This window comes from Belonocnema kinseyi, chromosome 7 (genome assembly GCF_010883055.1).
Source record: "Belonocnema kinseyi isolate 2016_QV_RU_SX_M_011 chromosome 7, B_treatae_v1, whole genome shotgun sequence".
NCBI lineage: Eukaryota > Metazoa > Arthropoda > Insecta > Hymenoptera > Cynipidae > Belonocnema > Belonocnema kinseyi.
In genome coordinates this window covers 61,014,176-61,039,114 of record NC_046663.1, presented here as the reverse complement: position 1 = coordinate 61,039,114, position 24,939 = coordinate 61,014,176, and the positions used below count along the sequence as shown (strand labels likewise).

Below are 24,939 nucleotides of genomic sequence, written 5' to 3'. Positions count from 1 at the left end.
TAGGGAAGCGGTATGTGTTTCGCCCGCATATGTCAACCCTAGCGTATCACAAAAAAATTGTTTTCTGAACAACTGGTTTTTCGGGATTACTGTGGAAACGGAAAGAGCTACAACTTTTTTGCAACATGAAAATAGGTCCGCCACTAAACATCCTACAACACTGTGCACTTTTTAAATAAAAATAAAAAACTCGTTTCAAATGTATCCAGCGAAAAAACTTCTTATTTTTTCAGTCCAATTTTCTAATATTTTACAATCTTATCGCTAACAAGAGCGCAATTTCCTCTTAGTGGCGGGAAAATTTGAAAATTAGACAAGTAGTGCTGGTAAAAAATAAAAGGGAATTTCAAAAAGAGTTTTTCCCTGGTATCATAAGAGGTTTTAAGGAGAGGAAGTAAGTACCACAATGAAGCTCGTCTTCTGCCTTTGGGCAGTCGTCATATCCATCGCAAACAGAGGTCTTTGGAATACAAGAGCCGTCCTCACAGGTGAAGTCCATGGAAGGGCACGGAGCCAAACCTACAGGGCCCGCCAATGAAATAGTTTCCCATTTATCAAACATAGGGTCTCGCGTGCCGTTTGGTAAACGATTTCGATTAAGGCTCATCAAATACTTGACCTATATTCACACCTTATTTTTCGCTAGAGTGAATCGACTTGCGTGGGCGATCAATGTCTAATTTATACATTCTTCAGTCAGCCACTTGATTTCTAAATTTAACCCAACTTCACCCTTTTTCATTTTCAACCTCATATCTTTCTAATTAACAATCAAGGACAATCATATTAAAATTAGTTATAAGTTTTATTTCAGAACGTTATTCAATTCAAGAAAAATTATTTTCAATTATTTTGATCACTTTTCTTCTTTTTTTTATCCAGGACATATTCACATTGTTGAAATGACCAACCACGTGTAGACAATTCTTTACAAAAGGGAAGTTATACCTTTCGAAATTTTGTTTGGATTCATACTCGTTATATACTTTTTACAATTTTTGTTTTCCATTCGAATTTATATTTATTGCAATTGACTATTAACTTTATCAACATGAATGAATGTTGTATCCTTCTCAATTGCTACAGAAAAATTTGAATAAAAACAAAATATGAATTCAAAAAAATTTCCGAAGGGTGCCTCTTCACTTTTGATAAAAAAGAATTAAAAATATCTTTCGAAATTATAATATTGGCCAGATAATTTTGTATGTGATTTGCCTTGATTAAAAAAGAATTTCGTTTTACCAAAAACGGTTCGAGACACTGGTTTGAGAAAGCTATATGAACATAGAAAAACATTGAAAGCAGTTTTAGGAGCAGCTGATAGTATTATTTAGAGAGTAGTTGATACATCTAAAGCACCTGTGACTCCATAAACCGAGAAAGTTTTTACAGATAACTTAATAAGCTTTCTAACACTTAAAGCTTTCTTTTGTTATTTACAAGGAGTTTTTGTGTGTGTATATGTTCGTTGTATATATCTACAGGGTATTTTGTATTTCCAAAAATTATCAAGAAAGTAATTAAAGTGTTGTGATAAATATGTGAATGATAAAGGGGACCAATACTAATGCAATACACTAACGATTTATATGTATTAACCTATTACTTATCATGATTCCTTAAAAACTACCCAAATTAGGATTATTAATGCTGTAATAAAAATTACAGTATTATTCATAATGAAATTAAATAGTGCCTTCCTCGAAAAAATCCCCTTTCGAAGATATTCCCATTCATATTAGACACCTTTTTTTAGAAAACAGAGACGAGACACATTTTCAAGCTTTTACATGTAAATTATTTACAGTCTTGCTATTCTTCCTTTTTTTTGCGATGAGAGATGCACCAAATAGATGAAGCCTTTTCATTTTTTTACAAAAAGACCCTTTAGCTGTTAATCTTCATACGAATAACACTTTTATAGCATGAATTTTTGACGCAGGATATTTCAGAATATTCTGTAAATGCACAGTGAAAATACTATTTTTAAAAGCTTTTTCATTTATAGTTCAAAGGTCTAAAGTAAAAAAATTCATGAACCTTCTTTAACGAGTTTAAATCTATATAAATAATGTTCATCTATATAAATGGCATACACCCTGCGAAAAAATTCACGTATGCAACCTATTTTGATAAAATATATTTTTAATTATTTTGCCCAGGAAAGCCAATTTTGTACAGCAAATTTGGACGAATACTTGGCCCAAAAGGTACTTTGGTCTCTGGTCTACCTGGTTTGCATTCTTCCAAATCCTCGTCGCTTCCATCATTGCAATCACGAATTCCATCGCAAATTTTTTCCCCACTGATGCATTTTCCATCACAATAGTGGTCCCATTCTTTACAAGATTCTGGCATTTTGTAGGTTGTGGACTCAATAATTCTATTAAACTCTGTTGGAATCCCGATTTTAATCTTATTAACATCAATCTTATCACAATTTTCCTCATCGCTTCCATCAGTACAGTGTTGCTGCGAATCACAAATGAATTTGTGTGCTAAACAAACTCCATCACAAAAGTGATCATAGTATCTACATTTCTTTTCTAGATCATCATAATATTCATCATCTTTCTTATCTATATCTGTGTCATCATCTTCATCTTTTTCATTTTGCTCATCATTCTCATATTTCTTTCCATTCTCATTTTCAACAATTTCATCTTCGGTATCCTCTTTCTTATCTCTTAAAGTTACATTATCATCCTTCTTTGTTCTTTCACCAGATTTTATTTCATTTTCATCATCATTGTTTCCCCAAAAATTATTCCAGAAGCTATTTGCAGTTGTAGTCCTAGGGGTAGTAGTATCTACTTCCACGTTTTTTGTTACATTATTTTTATTCCTTGTCTCTTTAGAATCAAAATCTTCGTCAGATAGAAATTCAGAATTTCTAAACCTTGTTGTGATAATTGTTTCTGTTGTGGTTTCTAAATTTAATTCATAAGTCTTGGCTGTCTTCATTTTATTTTTACATCTAATACTTATAGAACCCTTTTCACATTTATTTTTCTTCTTCTTGGTCTTCTGATTTGCTTCAGTTGAAGATGGATACTTCTTCGTCCAACTTGTTTCCTCAACCTTTTTAGATTTGTTAATTTTGCAACCAGAAGATTCACAAATACTTTTATTTGTTGTAATACTTTCTGTTACATCTGTAATATGTATATCTGTCATATTCAAAAGTTTGGAAGTTGTTTTTGAATTTCTTGAGTCTTCATCAAATGCTATTGATTCACTTACAGTGTTCAAAGTATTACCTTCAGATGTATTTCCTGTTATTTTTAAGATGTCATTCCAAAAATCATCTTTCTTCGTAGTTTTTTCAATCTCTTTTTCCAAACCTTTAGAAACGTTTTTTTCTTCTTTTTTAGTGATACCAGAGTTCCACCAATTCCAAAAATCATTTTTTTCCGTTGTTATTTTAATCTCTTCTTTCAAACTATTATAAACATTTGTTTCTTCTTTCTCAGTGGTACCAGAATGCCACCAATTTTTCCAACCCCAATCAAGAGCGGTTGGTTCAGTTGCATTTTTCAGTTCAGCAGGCACTAAAACATTTCCAGCTTCCGTTGATTGAAAGTTTTTATTTCCCTCCTTAGTATTATCTTTTGAAACGGAATCAGAAGTTAGAGATTCAGTAGTGGCAGTGTTATTCAACGCTGCAGATTTGATACTTTTTCCAATTGAAACGAAATCAGAAATACCAAAAATTGTGACACTCCCGAGAGTTTTTGACTCTTCCGTGCTCTTCGGAGTTGTTTTAGCCTTCTTTTTCCCTTTCTTCCTTCTTTTTTTAGTTTTTTTAATTTTTCCGTGGTTTTCAACATGTTCCCTGTCTTTTTCCTTACCCTTATTTTCCTCCTCTTCCCACGGAGATTTCGAAGAACTTTTGGGCCCCGAATCTGAAATTGTCTTCCAACAATCAAGTGGATCCTCTGAAGAATCAATAAGTCGAGAATCGACACTTTCTTCTGTAAAAGTAAAACCTTGAAGAGATCCATTTGTCTTCGCTGATACGTTCTTTAACAAATCTTCGTAAAGTTTACGCCAGTAATTGACACACTTCATGTGACAGTTATGGACATGGGTTTCAAATTCATGCTGACGTTTCGACGTGATATTTCCAGTTTTTATTTCTTTTTCAGAAAACGTGGTATTTTCTTTTGTGTAATTTTCTTTATTTGGATTCCTGTTGTTTTTCTCGAAGACTAAAGTGTCTAATTTATCTTTAGATGTCATTGTTGTATTCAAAGTCTTATTTTTGTTATTCTTTATCTTTTCTTTATTTTGAATTGTAGGAGTTGTAACAGTCTCGTAATTCTCCCACTTTACCTGGTCCATTTTAGTGACCAAGGCAAGCAGATCAGTTGTGTTAGAAAAAGTGGAATTATTGTTGTATTTTTCCCAGTATTGATGAACTGCCGTTCCCACCTTTGCTGTGTAGTTTCCAATCTGAATGTCTGTTACATTTTTACCTAACTTGCTGTAATCTAAAATGGTACGATTTTTTGTTATTGTGTCGTTAGAACCATTTTTTCTTTTGTGATTTGCAGTGGAAATTTTATTTCCTTTTCTGTGCTTTGTCTTCTTTAGAGGTAATTTCGTAGAAGGCAGAATTTCAACATCGGGATCTATTGTAAACTTTTTCAAGGCTTCGGTTGTTCTTCCTGAATTTCCTTTTCCTCCTTTTTTATTTTTTCCAGGTTTTCTAGTCCTTTTTTTGGTAGATTCAGTAACAAAAAGTGAAGAATTTGATGTATTTTCGGTATAAGACTGAATTTGATTCTTTATAAATGTGTAGGTAGATGAACTATTATCGGACTTGTTGTTGTTATTAATACTATTAGTTATATTGGTACTACTTTCTTCAATAAAAAGACTAAAATTTCTAGAGGTGCTTTCATTTTTGATAAATTCTTGAGTAACGTTCACTTTTGAATTCATATTTATTTTTTCCGTAGCATTATTATTTCCTTTTGTGGAATTTGTGTCCTCTTGTCTTTCGTATTTCGACTGAATCATAATGGGGGAAAACACCTCAATATCAAAGTTATCTCTTGTCGATTGCGTTGTAGCAATCTTTTTCAATTTTTTCCTTCGGATCCTAGTTTTGAATTTATTTTTGGCTCGACTCTTGGTCGTTGCTTTTGAGACTGTAGTTAAAGATTCTTCAGTTGTCGCAAAATCTCTTTTATTTTTTGATTTTGTAAAATTTCCCGTAGAATTAAAAAAAACTATCGTATTTGGCTTCCTTTCGATTTTAATAATAGCGTTGCTTGAACTTTCTTCATGAGCAGTTTCAAAAATAGAAGTATCCTGAGTTTGGAATTTTTTGGTAAGAATAATAGTTCTGTCTTTATGAAGGATAGGTTCATGCTGTAAAACTGTTATCATGGAAGACTTTCTTGGTTTAGATGATTCCGCATTTGCAGTAATAATAATGGTTTTTTCCTTGTTATGCGACTTGAATCGACTTTTATCCAACTTTTTACTCTTTATTTTGTCATTATTTTCACTGAGCAACTTCGACTGTTCCTTGGACAACGCTTTTTCCGATGGTTTCTGTTTTTTTGATGATTTAGATCGTGGCGAGTTCAAATCTACAGAATTGTTTTCTGTTGTTGGAGTAAATCGACGAGAATTTCCAGAGTTTGTCTTCCTATTTTTCTGTTTTCTTTTTTGTAGCTTTTCGGATGTCTTTTGAATTTTTGTGATCTTGGTCTCAGTATATTGGGTTCGCCTTGAAACATTTTCTAAGACACGAACGTCACGGATTTTACGTGGATGAACATGAGAGTGACGACATCAATGTAATAAAAATAAAACGAGTACATGTAATAGCGATCGACAGGCACGAACGGTTTTTTATGTAGAGAAGAGATTATTTTGTTGGGAAGAATTTACGGCTTAGAGAAATATTTATTAAAATTACTGGGGAAAACATTCATAGATTTGAAATGACCACAAGAATTCAAATTAAAACATAAAACGTTTTCAAAAAAATATATATGATGACAGAGGACAACAATAAAGAAAATGGATGCACTGAATAGCACAGGGTGTCCACAAAACCTCATATTCGAAATTATCATTTCCTGATTTTTCCCGAACAAATTTGTTATCCTTCTTGATTATTATTTATCAAAGACAAGTATTTTGAACTTATCACATTTTTATTATAGAATATTTTATAAACCGAATAAAGAAATCCATATTAAAATTTAAATATTTCAATTTTATTTACTTATTTCAATTTTATTTACTTATTTCAATTTCGACTAACTTTGAATAAGAAACTTGAATTTTCAACAAATAAAAAGGATGACTTTTCAGAAATATATACCGTTGCATTTTTAACAAAATAGTTTAATTTTTTCTGTTTCTTGTTCTTTTCGACAGAAAATTATTGTCAATAAAACACTTGTATTGTCAACAACAGAATTAAATTTTTAACAAAATATTCGAATTTTCAAACAAAAAAGATTAAACTTCATTCACAAAGATTTGAATTTTCAAGCTAAAAAGTCGAATCTTTGAGAAAACAGTTGGCTTTTCAACCCAAAGAGATGGAGTTTCAACAAACTAGTTTCAATTTTCGACCAAGAAAACAAATTTTTAACAAAATAATGAAATTTTTAAACAAAGAGTTGAATTTTCATATAAAATTATGAATCTACGAACAACAAAAATTATTTTTAAGCAAGCTACTTCCATTTTCAACCCAGAAGTTAAAATTTCAAGACAAAAAATAAATCTACTGTAAAGCAGTTTTATTTTATACACAAAAGTTGATTTTTAACCCAAATATGGTATTTTCGAATAAAAAATAAGAAATTTCATACCAAAAAGGTGATTTTTCTACCGAAAAAGACAATTTTTTAACTAAATAATATCACTTTTAAACTAAAAATATAAAAGTTACATTTTTATTTTAAAAAAATAATAGGAAAGGAATTTTCGACCAAAGAGACAAATTTTAACAAGTGCAGATTTTTCAATCAAGAAAGAAAAAATGAGTTCATCCGTATAGTATTGAACTTTCAAACCAAAAAATGCAGTTTCTGTTAAATAGTTAAATTTTTTAAAAATAAATAGTTTATTTTTAATAAAGCAGTGGATATTTTTAAACAAAAAAGAGGAAATTTTAAACAATCATATTAGTTTCAACTAAAATTATGAATCTTCAACAAAAAATTATTTTTTTAGCAAAGTGGTTCAAACTTCAGCCACCTAGTCCAGTTTACTAACACAGGGGTGAATTTAAAAAAGTATAAATCTACAAAAAAAAAAGAATTTTGAACAAACTTCTTAAATTTTCATCGTAGAAGTGGAATTTTCTAACCATAAATACGAATTTTGATAAGTGAAGATTTTTCAGTGAAAAAGAAAAAAAGTTAATTAAAATGGTTGGACTTTTCAGCTAAAAGACGAATTTTCTGTTAAAATTTGTAATTTTTAATAAAAAAGTTTATTTTCAATAGAACAGTGACAATGTCAAACCAAAAAGATCAGTTTCATACCAGGAAAGATGAATTTCCAACATATCAATTTTCAATTAATAATGAAAGTTACATTTCGAAAAAAAATAATTAAAAAACGAATAATCAACAAAATAATTAAATTTTTTAACAAATAAAGGAATTCTCAAATAAAAAAATTAATTTTGAACAAACTAGTTCGATTTTTAAAGCAGAAGTGTAATTTCCAACTAAGATGCGAATTTTAATAAGTGAGATTTTTCAGTCAAAAAAGGAAACAAAATCATTCAAATTTTTGAAGTTGTGAGTCCAACGACAAATTTTCTGCAAATAGTTAATTTTTTAACCCAAAAATCTGAATTTCTAAGAAAAAAGTTTATTTCCAACCAAACAGTGGCATTTTTAATCAAAGAAGAGGAAAATTGAAACCAACGAGTTTAGCTTTTCTACAAAAGAAAAAAAAGATAAACCTTTAACTAAAAACATTAATTATTAATAAACAATAAAACATTACATTTTCAGTTAAAAAAAATAATGAAAGAAAAACGAGTTGTCAACGAAACAGGCGAACTTTGAACTAAAAGGAGGAATCTTCAATGAAAAAATAATTGTTTGACAAACTGCTTTTAACTTCAACCAAAAAAGATTAGTTTTCAACCAAACAGTTGTATTTTTATCCAAAAAGATGGAATCTTTGATAAAACACATGAATTTTTAAATAAAAGGGATGACTTTTTAACAAAATTGAAGGATTTATAATTAAACAATAAATTTTTCCACTAAAAATATAATCGCCAGGAGGAAGCAATTAAAACAAAAAGAAGATATAAACACGAGGCAAATGAATTACTAACAATATTATATCAATGTGGCTGTGAAACCTCAATTTCAAATTTCCCCAAATTTTCCCTGATTTCCACGTTTGGTAGACAGTTTGAAAAATAAATCCAATTTATCAACAACAATTTGGTTTATTTCGAAATGCACAATTAAGAAAAAACACCTTCTACTTTTGTTTTTGAATAAAAAAGATATTTTCATTGAGCAATTTAAAGAAGGCCTCTTTGAAAACGGTGCCAGTGAGGCTGCTGTAGATAATTTTGTTATCTCCCTTTCCGTTGGTCTCTTGCAGACCTTCTTTGCGGACAGCCTGCACAAAGTCGCAACAAGTCAATGGTTTTCTTTATGCCTTGTAATTACGCTACCATTGCTTCGTGATAAGCCGTAAATCCTTCTTGTCGACGTACAATTGTCGATCCATTGCTTGGGCGGTGTGGAAGAAAGAAAATCAGGGGAAGGAAGAAACATCTGAGAATTGAGATGACAAGCAAAGGGAGGATGTAAAGAGAAAGGAACAATAAAAATAAGAAGAACAAAGAAGAACGAGAAAAATTTGTTTAAAGAGAAAGTAATTAAAAAGAAAGAAGAAAAGAAAATTACACACTAAAAAAATGCTTGGTTGGGGCAACTAATAAAGTAGTTGTTCTTTCTACTTATATTGTTGCCACAACAACTTCCGATGGTAGATAACCATTTTCGGGCAGTAGTATTTACTACTTGAAGCAGTAAGTCAGGGTGTATAGCGTTTCTGAAAACAAAAAAATCCAGGTCTTTTTCAGAATTTACAAGATAATCACGGGTGATATTTGAGGTTAGGTTGACACGACCATAATAGTACACAAACGCCAGCAAATGCGCATGCGCGCTGTAAAATAATAAGTCCATAATATTTCAAGGAGTATTTGGACCCCTAGCAGTATTAGGGATTTATTATTCTACTGCGTGCATGCGCATCAGCTCGTGCTCCTCCTGTTGGATGAACGGCTACTTTAGGAACTAAAACGATGCTGATAAAATGCGTAAATAGTGCCTGCGTTACATAAAATACTTTTCACAACTCATAGTAGAAATTGTAGGACTAGTGGAACTAATAAAAATGTGTGACCTTTTTTTTTGCCGATTACTTATTTTGACACGGTGAAAAATCACGACGGTACAGTCGAAAATATTTCAAAATTTCTTAATTTTTCAACTTTAACAAAAATTTATTACATTTTTTAAATCCAATATTTTTGTTGTTGTTTTTTAATAATCAAAGATAGTTCAATTCCGTGTGTAATGAAATTTTTTTATTAGAATCGGTAGAAATTTGACTTTTTTCTCGACTTTAAAGCTTAATTCTTAATAAAATAATTAAATTTTCAACGAAATTGATGAATTTTCTATAAAAAAAGATCATACTTCAACCAAAAACAGTTACATTTTCAACAAAAAAATTTAATTTTTTAGACGACATTTCAGTTCATAAAAGAGGTGAATATTAAAAATAACCAACGAAAACTTAAATAGTTTGTATTAAAAAAAAATATTTTTTAACAAAATAGTTAAATTTTTAACCAAATAGTTGAATTAAGAAAAATTTCAACTAAATATTTGAGTTTTTAATTAAAAAGTTGAATTCCCAACCGACGAAGATGAATAATAACACAGCCACACACAAAAAAATGTGCGGATCTGGTAACAAGACATACGTATTCCTATGGACTTTGGGGCGCTTAATTCAAATTGGGTATCAAAAATCACCCATCAAGTCATGGTTGAGCCATAACCTCAAAAAATGACGAAAAATCGTGCACTGAGGCAAATAAATTTCAAAATAATGCCAGTGATGCAAATTTTCACTTCAAAAACATATCGACAACTGTGAAGGATCAACCCTTGCCCGATATCAACTTATTTAACATAACTTTACCCAACAGAACCTGACCTCACCTAACCTGAATTAACAGAAATTTATTGAACTACACGTAAGGTTCTGGAAGCATATTTTCCCAGTAGCAAATGTGTGCTACATCGAATGGGTCAACTCGAGCCTAACCTAGAAATAAATCTAAACTAGCCTGACCTAACCTCACGAAACACAATTAAACTGATTGTGTTGTCCCGTTCTGTTTGCGGTACCGTTTGAATCAGCTTGGGCTTAACCTGCAAAGAGGTCAAACCTATCCTAACCTAAAAAAACCTGAACTAACCTAACTTAACTTCACATAACACAATTAAACTCATTTTGTTGTCCCGTTGTCTTTGCGGTACCGTTTCATTCAGCTTCGTCTTAACCTACATAGAGGTTTAACCTACCCTAACCTAACAAAACCTGACCTACCTTAACCTAGTCGAATGAAATTCAACCACACGTGTAGTTATGTAAGCGTACGGTTCTCAGTATTAAATGTGTGCTATATTTAATAGGTTAACTCGATCTTAATCTACAAATAAATCTAACTTAACAGAACCTAATGAAATTTTGCTTAACGCAATACAACTTAACTTAAGTGTTCCCGTTGTAACACAATAAAATTCATTTCATTGTGACAATGTTTGTATCAATTAAAATGTAGATCTGTAACTTAAACATGCAAATGAATAAGAGTTTTATTCAAAATTAGTTTCTCTCTGCTTTTCTTAGACTTAAGGGATATATTTATACAATCTTTCGTGTTTACTCCAGACATTTACTGCTATTAATGTCAAAATATGAAAGTACGCAAGAACAGGGTTGCCAGCGTAATCGGTTAGGTTAAGTCAGGTTTTTTTAGGTTAGGATAGGTGAAACCTCTATGTAGGTTAAGCCGAAGCTGAATGAAACGGTACCGCAAACACAACGGGACAACAAAATCAGTTTAATTGTGTTTCGTGAGGTTAGGTTAGGCTAGGTTAGATTTATTTCTAGGTTAGGCTCGAATTGACCCATTGGATGTAGCACACATTTGCTACTGGGAAAATATGCTTCCAGAGCTTTACGTGTAGTTCAATAAATTTCTGTTACTTCAGGTTAGGTAAGGTCAGGTTCTGTTGGGTAAAGTTATGTGAAATAAGTTGATATCAGGCAAGGGTTGATCCTTCACAGTTGTCGACATGTTTTTGAAGTGAAGATTTGCATCACTGGCATTATTTTGAAATTCATTTGCCTCAGTGCATGAGTTTTCGTCATTTTTTGAGGTTATGGCTCAACCATGACGTGATTGGTTAATTTTTGATACCGAATTTGAATTCAGCGCCCCAAAATCCATAGGAATACGTGTGTCTTGTTATCAGATCTGAACTTTTTTTTGTGTGGCTGTGTAATTAACCAAAACGAAGAATTTTTAACCAAGAAGATTAATTTTTCATTAAAAAAGACCAATTTTCAACCCAAAAGACAAATTTTCTTCACCCACTGGAACTTTCAACCCGAAAATATAAATGTTCTACCGAAAAGATGGATTTTCAACAAAGAAAATATAATTTTAAATTAATGAGATGAATTTCAAGTGAAAATGATCAATCTTCAATCAAAAAAAAATTTTTTAAGTAGTTCAATTTACAGCCCAGAAGTTAAATTTTCTGACTAAAAAGACGAATTCTCAACAAATAAATATTTTTCAGTCTAAAAGAAACAAAATCATGCAAATTGTTAAACTTTCTAGCAAAAAGATGAATTTGGTGTGACGCAGTTGCATTTTTAACCCGAAAATATGAATTTTCAAAAAAAAAATTTGATGTATACCCATAAAGCAGAATTTTTAACTAAAAAAGATCAATTTCTAATGAAATATGCGAATATACTAATAATAACAGTAAATAAACAATATATGAAAATAATTAATAAAATAAAATAATAATAAAATAAATGTATACGAAATCGATTCAACTTTTACCCAACTAGTTTAATTTACAATTTAAAAAAGATCAATTTTTAATCAAAAGTTGAATGCTTGCATTTTGAATAACAAGAGATCGAATTTATACAAAAAGAGATGAATTTTCTAAACAAAAATACGAATTTTAAACAAAACCGTTGGATTTTTAATTTGAAAATATGACTTTTCAATAAAAAAAATTTTTTCAGGGAAATAATTGAATTTTCTAGCAAAATTATAAAACTTTTAACCGAACAAGAAAAATTGTTAACAAAACAGTTTAATAGTTCAGACAAAAATATTAATTTTTTACAGTATAGTTAAATTTCCTCCCGAAAAATATAATTATTCAAGCAAAAACGATCAATTTTCAAGCAATAGCGAAATAATTAAACTTTCAGTTAAAAAGTTAATTTTCAGCGAAGATAAAATGAATTTTTAACAAAATATATTATTAAATAATGTGGTTTAACATTCACCCAAATAATTGAAATATCTACCCAAAAAGATTGATTATCGATAAATAATTTAATAGTAAAAGTTTCAAACAAAATGAACCATTTTTAAATAAAGTTTTTGAATTTGAAAACAAATCCATAAAACAGTTCCTAACTAACAGTATAATCGTCAGGAGGAAGCAACTAAAAATAAAATAAATATATAAGACAAATAGCTTTACTCTAAGCAATTATTTATTTTCGCTGACCACTATTATTTAAATACTATAAAGATTTCAAATTAAAATTTAAGAATGTCAAATTTGTCATCACTGCCAGTTATTTAAAGTGCCCCTCATAGAAACCTCTTTTATTTTTCTCGATTTCAACCAAGTCTAATTAATAAAAGCTCATTGAGCGCAGAATTAAACATAACTTAAAAACATTATAACAAAAAATTATTAAATTTAAACAATTTTGATGAAACTTTGGTTAAATTCAAGAAAAAGATCGAGAATAAATCAGAAAGTTCGAAATTTTTCGTGTGTAGCTTTTCGATTTTCACCGTGATGAAATGAACCTATTAATAAAAATGTGAAAACAAAAATTATAAATCAATTAAAAACTACAAAAAACGGTTCGGAAGTTAGAGTAGTTTCCAGTCCGTATTAAAAAATTACAAAATTCATTAAAAATTAACATCAGCTAATGCCGTCTCCAGTAATTAAAGTTTGTTGTTCCAACGAAACATTTTTTCAGGTAAGGAAGTGAGAAATAGACTTACAGATAAAAAAGGGAGAGTCACATTGAAAAAAAGGAAGGGTGAATCAAGTCAAGTTTACAATGTCTCAGAAGGGAAGTTGATCAAAGGTGCAAGGGTGGCGGATTTTACGGATGAAAAAGTCCTGAGACAGAAGAAAAGAAAGGGAGATGATGCATCGAAGCTGTGAAGACAAAACCTCAAACCGGAAAACTGCCTCGAGTCAGGAAGTCCCTCCTCAACGCTCTTTATGGGTTTTCCTCCTCATACGACGGGACGTTCGTGCCCGTAAGTCAAATTGCGGAGGGTGTGTATTGCATTATTACGTATGCATGTGCAAGTCGAGTGAAAGAGGAAAGCTTGAAAAACGCTTTTTTTTGCTTGATTTCTGTGTGTTTTTCTTTTAGTATTGAAAGAAACCTATACGCCAATCTATTTCAGACCAAACATGCCGAGGGCCATGTTAGAAAATCGTTCGTAGATGAAATACGCGCATAAACAATAAAAAGAAACTTGTTATTTTATAAATCACAAAGAGTTAGATTGACAACTTTTATGAATATTTTAATAATTGAGCTTTTGGATTCAATAAGTTACTCGACGCTTGCAAATGTTAAAAGCGTTATTTTATATGTAGAATTATAAAGAATAATACGACGGAGCTTTTTGAAACTGAACCAACATTTTCTCGAAAATTAATTAAATCGATTAAGACATAAATAGTCATAAATAAGCAAAATATGATTGGAACTGTTTGAAATTTGGCACGCGCGCAAAGTATACCCTAGGGATGGCTAAAAAAATAATAAAAAAGTTAAGGATAGTGTTTTGTTTAATATTATTCAATTGTTAGCTAAGGCCGGTTGGTGTCCAAGTTTTTCTGATTTTTCTGACAGCACCAAGAGAACTTCAGATTTGAGCAAATTTCAACCAGAAAGTTCTTTTATATAATCGAAAAGAGATTTGTAACAAGTTTTAGACAGATTTATTTAAAATTGGCAGAAATATGTATACTTTGTAAAAAAGTACATTTATTGATTTGTTCAGCTTTAATTTTTATTATGAAGAATAATCACCCGGCAAATAAAATTTGAAAAAAAATCCGATTTGTTATTCTACATAATCTTATGTTAAAAAAACTAATCTAACGAATTTTAAAATTTCCATTTAACTAGACTTGAGGGCCAACACCTTTTGCCTTTTATAAATTCAAGCCGCCTTACTTCAACCAATTCTGATCAATTCTTTTACGAAATTTACAGGAAATAATCTTTATAATGTTCTACGACTGGTAGAGTAAAAATCAACCAAAATTTTTGTTCAAACAAAATTTCTCAATTTTACCTCAGACATTGCATAAGTCCAAAAAATAAATCCAAAAAAGTACCAGTTGAAACACTATGGAACACATAGCGTCGAAGTTGAAAATTTGGGATAATGAATAAGAATCACTAAGAAAGGTATCCCAAATTTTTAACTCGATGTGGCGTTTTGTGTGAATATAAGTTGGAAAATAAAAAAAGTGGCGGTAAGGTAGGAATCTGGTCCCGTGACCCACTCATCACATGGCCTTAAGCAAAAAAAAAAGAGAAATTTGAAACCTTTTTGAAAAGGTTTATTCAATTATTGCTAAAATTGCCTGGATTTTGTTCCTATTATTCAAACATTTTGACAAAAATTTAAAAAGTAAACAAATTTTTGTAAACAAAAATTAAAAAGTAAAGATACAGGGACACGTAATTTACCGATTTCCCGAAATTTTTTATTTTTTAGAATAATTTTGAGATTATCTAAGAATTCTAAAAAATGGGAACATTTTTTGAAAAATGCAGACACTCCTGCTATTTCAATTCTTTAAAAAAATACAGATTTTTTGAAAAAGTGTAGCAATTATCCTTTTGTTTTTGTTTCAAAAATATTTGCGTTTTCCACTCACTTAATTTTTGTTTTAAAGAAAATTGAAAATAACTGTGCTCAAATGATTGTAAAAAATACAATTCTAGTCAATCATATGTAATTTTATGTAAAAAAGCACCACTCACTTTTCCCTTATTTTGCTAGATCAATATGTTTATTTATTTAAATTAAAACTGTTGATTTTTCTACCATAAATGATAAATTGTTAATCCAAAAGGACGAATTTTCAAGCAAAAAAGATGAATTTTGATTAAAATTACAATATTCCCAAACAAATATTAAAAATTAAAAAACTAGTTGAATTCTTAACCAAATTGTTTGATTTTTGACCTACAAAGGTGCAGCATGAACCAAATGTGTCCCTTTATTTTCAGTCCAGTATAATCTCAGAGGGGATGATACATAGCGGTAAAAATTATGTATATTTTTTTTGCATTGGATATATCCAGAAACTAATTAATTTTGAGATTATGACCGTTTTTCTCTGATTTCCGACAAGGGGTACCAGAAAATTGTGCAATTTTCTTTTCCGGTGTTGATAAGGGCTAACAAAATGTATTCAGAATTAATTTGAAACAAAAATCTAATTATTAATCTGCAAGGCTTTAAAAAAACAAGTTTCTATTTATGTTTCATAAAAAACATATTTCACCTACAAGCTCGGAGAGAGATGAATTTTTTAAACCATTAGATTTTATAAATAAGGACTCAATTTCGAACTTAAGATTGAACTCTTTCTTTCAGAATCTGACATCTGTAGTTTAATAAACTAATATTAAAACGTAATCAAATTCCACTATTGATTTGATGTTTCAATATTAAATTTGCAATAATTTGTAAAGCAAAGAAAATATTTCTCCGGGTGACTTAACGAGAGTTTTTCTTTTCAGAAAAGACTTTTTTAACCTATTGAGAAAGGGTGCAGTGTGTTTGTGTGTAAGGGAGATTTGTTGAGGTGAAAAAAGAAGGAAAAAGTGTAGTGATTGTTGATGGCATAGTTACCACAATCTTTCTCGTCAGAGCCATCCTGACAGTCCTTGAAGTCATTGCACTGCAACCCATAGTCGATGCAAGTTCCGTCCGCGCAGCTAAATTCCGCAGCTTTGCAACCTGCTCCACACACCACACTCATGCTTTTTGGTTTTTATGCTTTTTTTAACCCAAAGTCCCTTCACCGTGTTTTTCTATCATTATTATTTCCTACCTAAAACCCACCACCCACTACGAAATCGGAGAGACACGCAGCGTACAAGAAAAAAACTCAACACATTTCAAGAAATAAATATTCAGAAACAAGATTTGCTTCGTACAAACATGTTTTTAAAGGGATTCTTCTAAATCGATACTGACAAGGGAAACCTACAGGATTTTTGTTTGGATTCATACTTTCGGGAAAGAGGTCACTATCAAACTTGTAATATGCTTAAGTAAGAAGATGTGCTTCTCAGCCATTCTCGAAAAATTGGCTTTAACAAAATCTAAGCATTCTACATGGACCGCGATGCGAACCTCTTTTGACTGCCGGTTACATTAGGCGGTTGCTCTCCGGATTTGTAAGTGGAAAGTCTGAGCTTGATTCTTGCTGTCAACATTTTTTCCAACTTTTTCTTTCCTTCTATTTTTTTATTGCCACTGAATATTAAATTTTTTTAAATCTAGCTTTAATATTGATTTTCATGTATTATTTTTCAAAGCAAAAGATTGTTTTCCCACAATCACGTCAAAAAATGTTCGATCGTCTTTGATCAGGGTAGCCGAAAAATGTAGTTTTCAAAATTCTTCGACTTTTCCCTAATTTTCCCTGAACAATTTCTTAATTTCCCTATCCATTAATATTCAAAGAACAGTATTTTTCCTCGTAACATGTTCATCATAGAATCGTTTATAAATAGAATACAACAGTTTGAGATTAAAATTTATTTCGACAAAAAAACTTGATTTTTCTACCATAAATAATGCATTTTCGATCAAAAAGGAAGAATTTTCAACCAAAACATATTACTTTTAAACAAAATTAGTATATATATTTTTTAATTTAAAAATTTTTAACAAAATAGTTGAATTTTTAACCAAATTGTTAAATTTAAGAGATGGAAAAATAAATTTTGAGCCAAATAATTGAACTTTTTATAAGACAATTAATTTTTAGCAGAAGAAGATAAATTTTCAATATAAAAGGAAGAATTTTTGTTCAAAAAGACGAATGTTGCACCCAACAGTTGAATTTTCAACCAAAGAAGATGACTTTTAACGATATACTTGAATTTGCAACAAAAAAATTTAATTTTCAATGAAATAACTAAAACTTAAACCAAAAATAATTGTATTTTCAACTAAACAGGCAAATTTTTAAGCCCAAAACACGAAACTTTTAGGAGACCAGAAAAAAAAAGAAATTTCAACAAAGTGATTGAATTTTTTTACTAAATAGTTGAATTTTCAACAATATCATTACATTTTCAAGAAAATACTACAGTTTTTATACAATAAGTTGTGTATTCAACAATGGAACCTTCAACAAAATAGTCAAATTTTCAATTAAATAGATGAATTTTCAACCACAAAGATCAATTTTTTAACGAAAAATAGAAATTTTCTACAAGTAAAGATTCTTTAGTCCAGAAAGAAAAAAGTTTTCAACTTTTTTTTGAACTTTCAAGCCTAAAGACGAATTTTCTATACAGCAGTCAAATTTTCAACAAAAAGTTCATTTTTAACCTAACAGTTGCATTTGTAACTAAAAAAAAAGATGAAATTTCACATCAACAAAATTAGTTTTCTATAAAAAAAACGAGTTTTCAATTAAAAATTATAAATTCTTTAACCAAAACAGGAAAAATTATTTATAATGAAAAATTTAATTTTTAACTCAATAGATCAACTTTAACCCAAGTAACAAGTAAAAAGTTAAATCTCCAACAAATGAAAGATTCATTTTTAACCAGATAGTTGCATATTTATTTGAAAAAGATTAAATTTCTAACAAAGAAGATGAATTCACAAACCATAAAAGCGAAGTTTGAAAAAAGTGGAATTTTCAACACCAAGATACAAGATTTTTCTAAAATTTCTTACTTTTATCTGAATTTTTCTTCTTGTTATATCTATATTCTAATTCTATATCATAGAACAGTACTATTTATTTATATTTAATAGTCAATTGCAATAAAAAATTTAACAAAAGAAATAATTGATAAAAATGCAAGGAAAAAAAATCGAGCTCAGATTTTCCACTCATAAATCCGGAGTGCTACCGCCTGATTTAACTGGCTATTGAAAGAGGTTCTTATCGCGGTCCATATAACGTGTTTGGAGTTTTTTAAAGCAATGTTTCTCTAGAATGTCTGAAATGCGCATCTTATTACTTTGGCATGTTAAAATTTTGGGAATAAACTATTACTGGGAGGAATATGAATCCAAACAAAATCTCGAAGGGTGCAGCTTTATGTTTTCAGTTTAAAAAAAGGCCAAAAATTGTCTGGATGAACGAGAAGTGCTTGCATAAAAGATTCTGTTTTTTTTTAACTTGGCAAAAAATGCTTCAAATAAAGGTCAGCCTTTATAAGTATACAAGTGGCAAAAAATTTAGGAAAAGCCTTTTCTCAATGAGAAACGATGGCTAAAAGTTTGGTCAGCGTAAAGTACTGGAAAATTGAAAAGCTCTGTCGTGCGTGATGGCGGATAAATTAAGTTAGGTATGCATTTACTCGAACGAGGTGGAATGGCGCGACGAAGGTGGTATGGGAATCGATAAGAACGAAAAAAAAAACATTTACGACGCCGAATCTGCATATTGCATACATAAATATTTGCTTTTTACGCTGTGATGATGAGGAGAGAGAAGAATGAGGCTGACCTTCTACCGAGCAAATGATGAAAAATTCTAAAATGTGCAAATGACAGATTTTTGAAGACTAGTTATTATTAGACAATTAGGCAAACTGTTGGATAATTGAGTCTGGAAATATTAGAATCTGCTACGATTATTAGTAAACTTGGCCAAGTTAGTTACGAAAAGCACGACGACTTTTTGAGCTTTGTTACTTTTTCTATACTGTACACAGACTACATCTACGATTCAAGAAAAGAATGTTATAACAGCCAATTTTTTTCTCAATTTAAAACACCACAACTTGTAAAAAGTCTCTTGAATCGTATCGAAAGGAAGACCAATTGGTCAGTCTACGACCTGTCCGTATACCGGCTGCAGGACGCACGTTTAGTCCTTCGTGGGCCCCCGCGGTGACGACAGGTACCCCACCAATAGCGCTCTCTTACCTTTCTCGACTTTTCTTTACTCCAGAAAATCTTAATACGTAAAATGATTGATACTGGACGGGTGAAATGGAAAAGGGTAATGTTGGAACATTTACTTCCTTTTGAGATTGTGAATTGCTCAAAAACAATGTTCCTTGCAAACTCCCCAGGATTTTGATTCGACTAACTACAACTGTTTCAAAGGAATTTTTCACACGACTGTTTAAAAAGACTGTTCAAAATACCACAAATGGATATAAATTTTCCGAAATAGGAAAAGACTAGAGGGAAAACTGTACGCCTTTAGTGGGGAAATGCCTGCCGTACTATTTCTTCCTGAAACAGATATGAGGCCGAGTCGTGGACCGCCCGAATTAATCGACCAACGATAAATCTAAACTAGGAAAACATACCGGTCATGTTTGGCTTTTTACACACTATTATAATTATTTTCTAAGTTCATACTAAGTATCTAATCACTTGAATAAAAACCCTGATATCGAAAGTTACTTTGTAAGATAAATTAAAAATTATAAAATATTGCACCCACCTCGAATGCAAAGTACATCAAGGATAGGTATATATTTTGCCTAATGAAAATGCCACGCCTTGTGTAATAAATCTTTGCAGCCTCTTAAGCTAATCGACTAATCCCTTAAGAGTGTAATATATAATTTTTTTTAAACTCGAATCTGCAGATCATTATCGGGGATATTATTGCCTGTGCAGTGGCTACCTTCGCGTATCCAGAAAATGGTAATTAAGTGCATTCTAAATCGATTTCTCGGAAGTTCGTTGGGGCTCGATCGCAAGAGAAAATCAGTTTAGAAGAACTGAGAGACGTAGGCATCAATTAACATGTAACCTGGAAACTTACCGCACTGCTTTTCGTCGTCGCCGTTGCGACAGTCCGAGACTCCATCACATCTCTTGCTGATACTTAGACAGCTGCCATCTAAGCAACGGAATTGATCCACAGGACACGTCGTTACTGAAATTAAATTAAGAAAAAAAGAATTCATAATTTGAAGTCTCAGAAGAATTTTGTTAATTAAATTTTTTTGAAAAAGACCTGCTTTCACTCCGCTGGGAAACGAACCAAATTACTTCCGATTTCCAGTCGGGTGCTTTCCCATTAAGCTACTAGAGAGATCGAGAAAAGAATCTTTTATCAGAAATACGCGCATTATTAGGCCAGGTGCTACAAATTAAAAGTTTCAAGGAATCTGTATTGTCATCAAAAAATAACCGAATTTCTTAAAGTCTTTACAAACTAGATGGAGCTATGAATTAAAAATTTAATTGATTTTTTTTTAAATTTATAGTTCCATCTAGTCTGTGAAGACCTTAATAAAATATATTATTTTCTGATATTAATACAGATTCTTTGAAAAAACTCAGAAAAATGAAGGTTTTAACACAGATGTCACAGTGAAACAGAATCCTCAAAATACGGTCAAAAGTCTCAAATTAATAAAAATATAACCAGAAGGGATCTGATTCTGAATTTTGTATTCAAAAATCAAAATTCGTTAAAAGGTTAATGGGATAGAATTTTCAAAATAAGTTTAAATGCAGCAAGAAAGAATACAAAAAATTTTTTTGGATTTTAAAATAGTTATAATAAGGAACCAATTTATGGAAATATTACATTGACCTTTTTAAAATTTGTCGACCTTTTTAACCAACCAACCCTCCTTCATTTAACATATTGTAACGTTTCCTTCGGAATATCCTCCCACTCCCATAGTTATGTAACATTTTTTATATTATATTTAATAACATAATAGAGGTTTTCTAAAAAGAAAAGTTTTTTAAGATGAAGTGCTGTATATGAATGAATAAAACAATATTTTAATGTAACGAAGCAATGATTTTAAAATACTTTTATCAGTCACACAAATATTGAAATTACTTAAAAGAAAATATGTATTGTCAGTTTGTTTGTAAACTTATACAAATAAATTAAAATGTTTTAATATTCTTGAGAATGTTAAAAGATATTTTTTTATATTTCAGGTATGCCAAAAAAGTATCTAGAAGATGAAAAATATTTTTGTTTTGTTTTAAAGGATTTTAAAACATATGAGGAAAAATTCGAGCCTTTTCAAAAGATATTTAGGACTTTTATAGGTTTGGAAGAAATGAAAAATATTTGATAAATATTTGGAAAAACTTCCAAGGTTTCAAATATTTTGAATGAATTCAAAACTTCTAAAGTTCTTAAGAATACTTTTAGATGACTCGAATTTTTCTTACAATTTTGAAAAAGATTTTAAAGTAAATTTTAACATAGTACATAATTTTAGAACAAATATTTTTAATTTTTGTAAGAATTTTAGGAAAATTAGGAAAGATTTGTTAATATTTCAGATGTGTCAAAGCAGAAACTAGTAGCTCTTTTAGAAGTTTGGAAAAAATAAAGAATATTTTATAAATTTTTTGAAATAAATCCAAGTTTTTAAATATTTTAAAGCTGTTTAAAACCTTTTTAATTCCTAAAACTATTTGTAGCCAATTTGAAAAATTTTTAACCTTTTAAAAAGCATTCAAAATGTAAAAAAATTTTCTTAAAATCTTCCAAATTTTCTTAGTAATTTTAAGAAAATTTTCTTATTCACTTCAAACATTTCAAAATTATTTGAAACCTTCTACAATTTTTGTTCAAAATCTTTTTTAAAATCTTTTACAGTTAAAAATTCTTTTTTTTTTATCTTCAAATATTCGAAATATTTCTTAAATTTACTTCATTTTCTTTTAATTTTCAGTCTTACCAAACTAAAACATTTAGGTTTAAAATCTTCTACTGTTTTTCAAAATTTTACGAATTCTTTTGAAATGTTTCGAAATCTTTGTTAATTTTCTTTTGAAGGTCATTTTTCTAAATGAAAAATAATTAAAAGTTTTCCTGTATATCTTAAGAAAATTATTTTTTTAATCCTTTCAAAATTGCTAAACCTTCTAATTTTGTTTAATTATTCAAATTTTGGTAACATTTTTTTTCTTAAATCCTGCAACATGAAAAAAATGGTCTTAATATATTTTAGATTCGTCTCTGACAATTTTAGAAATCTTTTGCAATCGTTTGAAATATTTTAAAATATTTTCTTGAAATTAATTTTTCGAAATGTAAAATCATTTTAATTTTGCCCACGAACCTCACTTTTTCATTATCGTGAAACCTTATAATATTCTTAAAGAATATTTACGAGTATTAATTATAATTGAATCGTTTCAAAACTTCTAAATATCGTCTAAGCATAATCAAATTTGTTTTAAAATTATGCATTCTCTCAAAACTTGGCTTAAAAATCTTTTCCACTCTTTTTCAAAATTTTAAGAAATAATTTTAAATGTTTTGTAATCTTTTTCTATTTGCTCTTAGAACTCATTGAGAAAAAAATAATTGAAATTTTCCCCATGAATATTAAGAATATTTTTTGCACTCTCTTGACGCCCTGAAAAATTGAGTTTTCCTACAATTTTTTTAAATCCTAAAAAATTAAAAGAATCGTTTCAAAGTCTTCGATATTTTTTTCTACATTTTTTTAAATCTTTGAAACTTAAAATTATTCTTTTAAAATTAAAACTAAATCATTAAAAATTTAAAGTATTGTAGACGTGGCTTTTAAGATTTTTGTTAAAGTCATTTTTTGTTATAAAAGTATGTTGTTCAGGATCTTTCCATCTTTTTTTAAAGGAACTTCTCATTAGTATCCAGAAAATGTGAGTATTAGTATTAGTTTTTTCAAAAATGTTCTGTAAAAATTTTGACAAAGCTTTTGGAAGATTATAAAAAGCTGAATATGGAAAAGATGTGACTAGTCTATTGAAATCCGATAGGCAGTTTTAATCGAAGAAATAAATTCCCGGTAATTTCATGTTTTTTCCTGGTTTGCAAGCTTTGTTCAAGATCAATCAAAATATAAATTTAAAACACTCAAGTTAAAAATTTTTCCATTTGAAGTAGTAAAAAAATAAACCACAAATTAAAGGACTCAAAGTGGAACTGTTGAATTTTAAACTATTACACTTGAAAATTAAAAGTTTTTAAATTCTAAAAAGTTTGTATTCAAATGCTCCATACTTTTATTGATTATCAAGATTTGAAGGACATTTTTTAAAATTTGCATGATAATTTTGAAACTTTTCAAAACTTCTACATATCTCTTAGAATCACTCAATTTTTTTCTACAAATAATAAGTGTTTAATTGTTATTTACACGTATACATCAAAATCCAACGATTTATGTTACAAATTAAACATATGTCAAATACAAAAATTCGATATCGAAAAATTCAGTTTCAAATTGATCGCTTTTAAGTATTTGATTTCAATTCATTCGTCTTACATGAACAGAGAAATATTGCTAAATATTTAATCATTATTCTTTTTCTTAATTCAAAAATTTCAAATTTAATACTTTAACAATTGAATATTTTCGAACGAAACAATATTCTTAATTTAATAAAAGCCTTTAATTACTAATGTATTATTATAAATTTATTTTTTAGATAAAAATAGTTTAAAAATGTTTAACGTGAAAACTGCGGAAAAACTTCAATTTTGAACGGATTCAAAATTGTTTTGTCAAATCACTTATTGTTCACTTTTTAATACTTAAATTACAAATCCATTTAAAAATATTTATTTATAGTTACAGTTAATAAAATAAAAAAGGTTTTCATCAAAAAAATTTAACTTTAAACGCTTTTAATTTTTAACTGTTCAAGTCCTCAAGACAGCATTTAAAAAGTCTCTAAATAATAATGTAATTTTAAAAATGAAAATCCGAAATGGACAATATTGTGAGTAAAATATTTTCGAATTCTCCATTGTTGACTTAATAAAAGTATAATTGAAAAATATAACAATCCAACCTACCATTTGAACAACTTTTGAAATCGAACTTGTACAGATTTTTCTTCTGAAATTTAAAAAAATTCCAGGTCATTTCCCGGTTCCCCGGTCCAGCGGCCTCCCTGATACTTACATTTATTAAGCAATATTCACTTGTTATTTTTCAATACAACAACGGTTCTAAATTAATTTTTTAATATTTATGCATTATGCATCTAGATTAAATATAATTAAATTAATATTTATCACCTGTAATCTTCTTTTATGTCTTGCTAAAGACTTGAGCTGTTAATACTAAAGATAGAAAAGCTGCGAATACGAGGGTAGTTCAATAAGTCCTTAGAATGACCAACAGATGGCGCGCGAATCGCTCCAAATCATCTGTTTTTAGTCAGCACCACTCCCGACTAGATATATGGTGCAGTCACAGTTCACATCTTCGGAGTTTACGTGTTTTTATAACCAATTGAAAAAAAAAAATTGTTCGTTAAGAAAAATGAAAAAAACGAGTTCAGAGCGGTAATCAAACATTTTCATTTAAAGG

General features: G+C 29.5%; 1 protein-coding gene across 1 annotated transcript in view; it reads right to left on the bottom strand.

The window, feature by feature from the left end:
• The window catches only part of LOC117176826 (basement membrane-specific heparan sulfate proteoglycan core protein-like), a 642,506-nt gene that overhangs the window by 185,971 nt on the left and 431,596 nt on the right, over positions 1-24,939 (bottom strand). The window contains exons 14-16 of the mRNA XM_033367162.1: positions 20,412-20,525; positions 16,280-16,387; positions 2,235-5,759 (exon numbers count right to left, since the gene is read on the bottom strand). Coding sequence (XP_033223053.1) covers positions 2,235-5,759; positions 16,280-16,387; positions 20,412-20,525 — 3,747 coding nt within the window. The remainder of the gene's footprint in view (positions 1-2,234; positions 5,760-16,279; positions 16,388-20,411; positions 20,526-24,939) is intronic.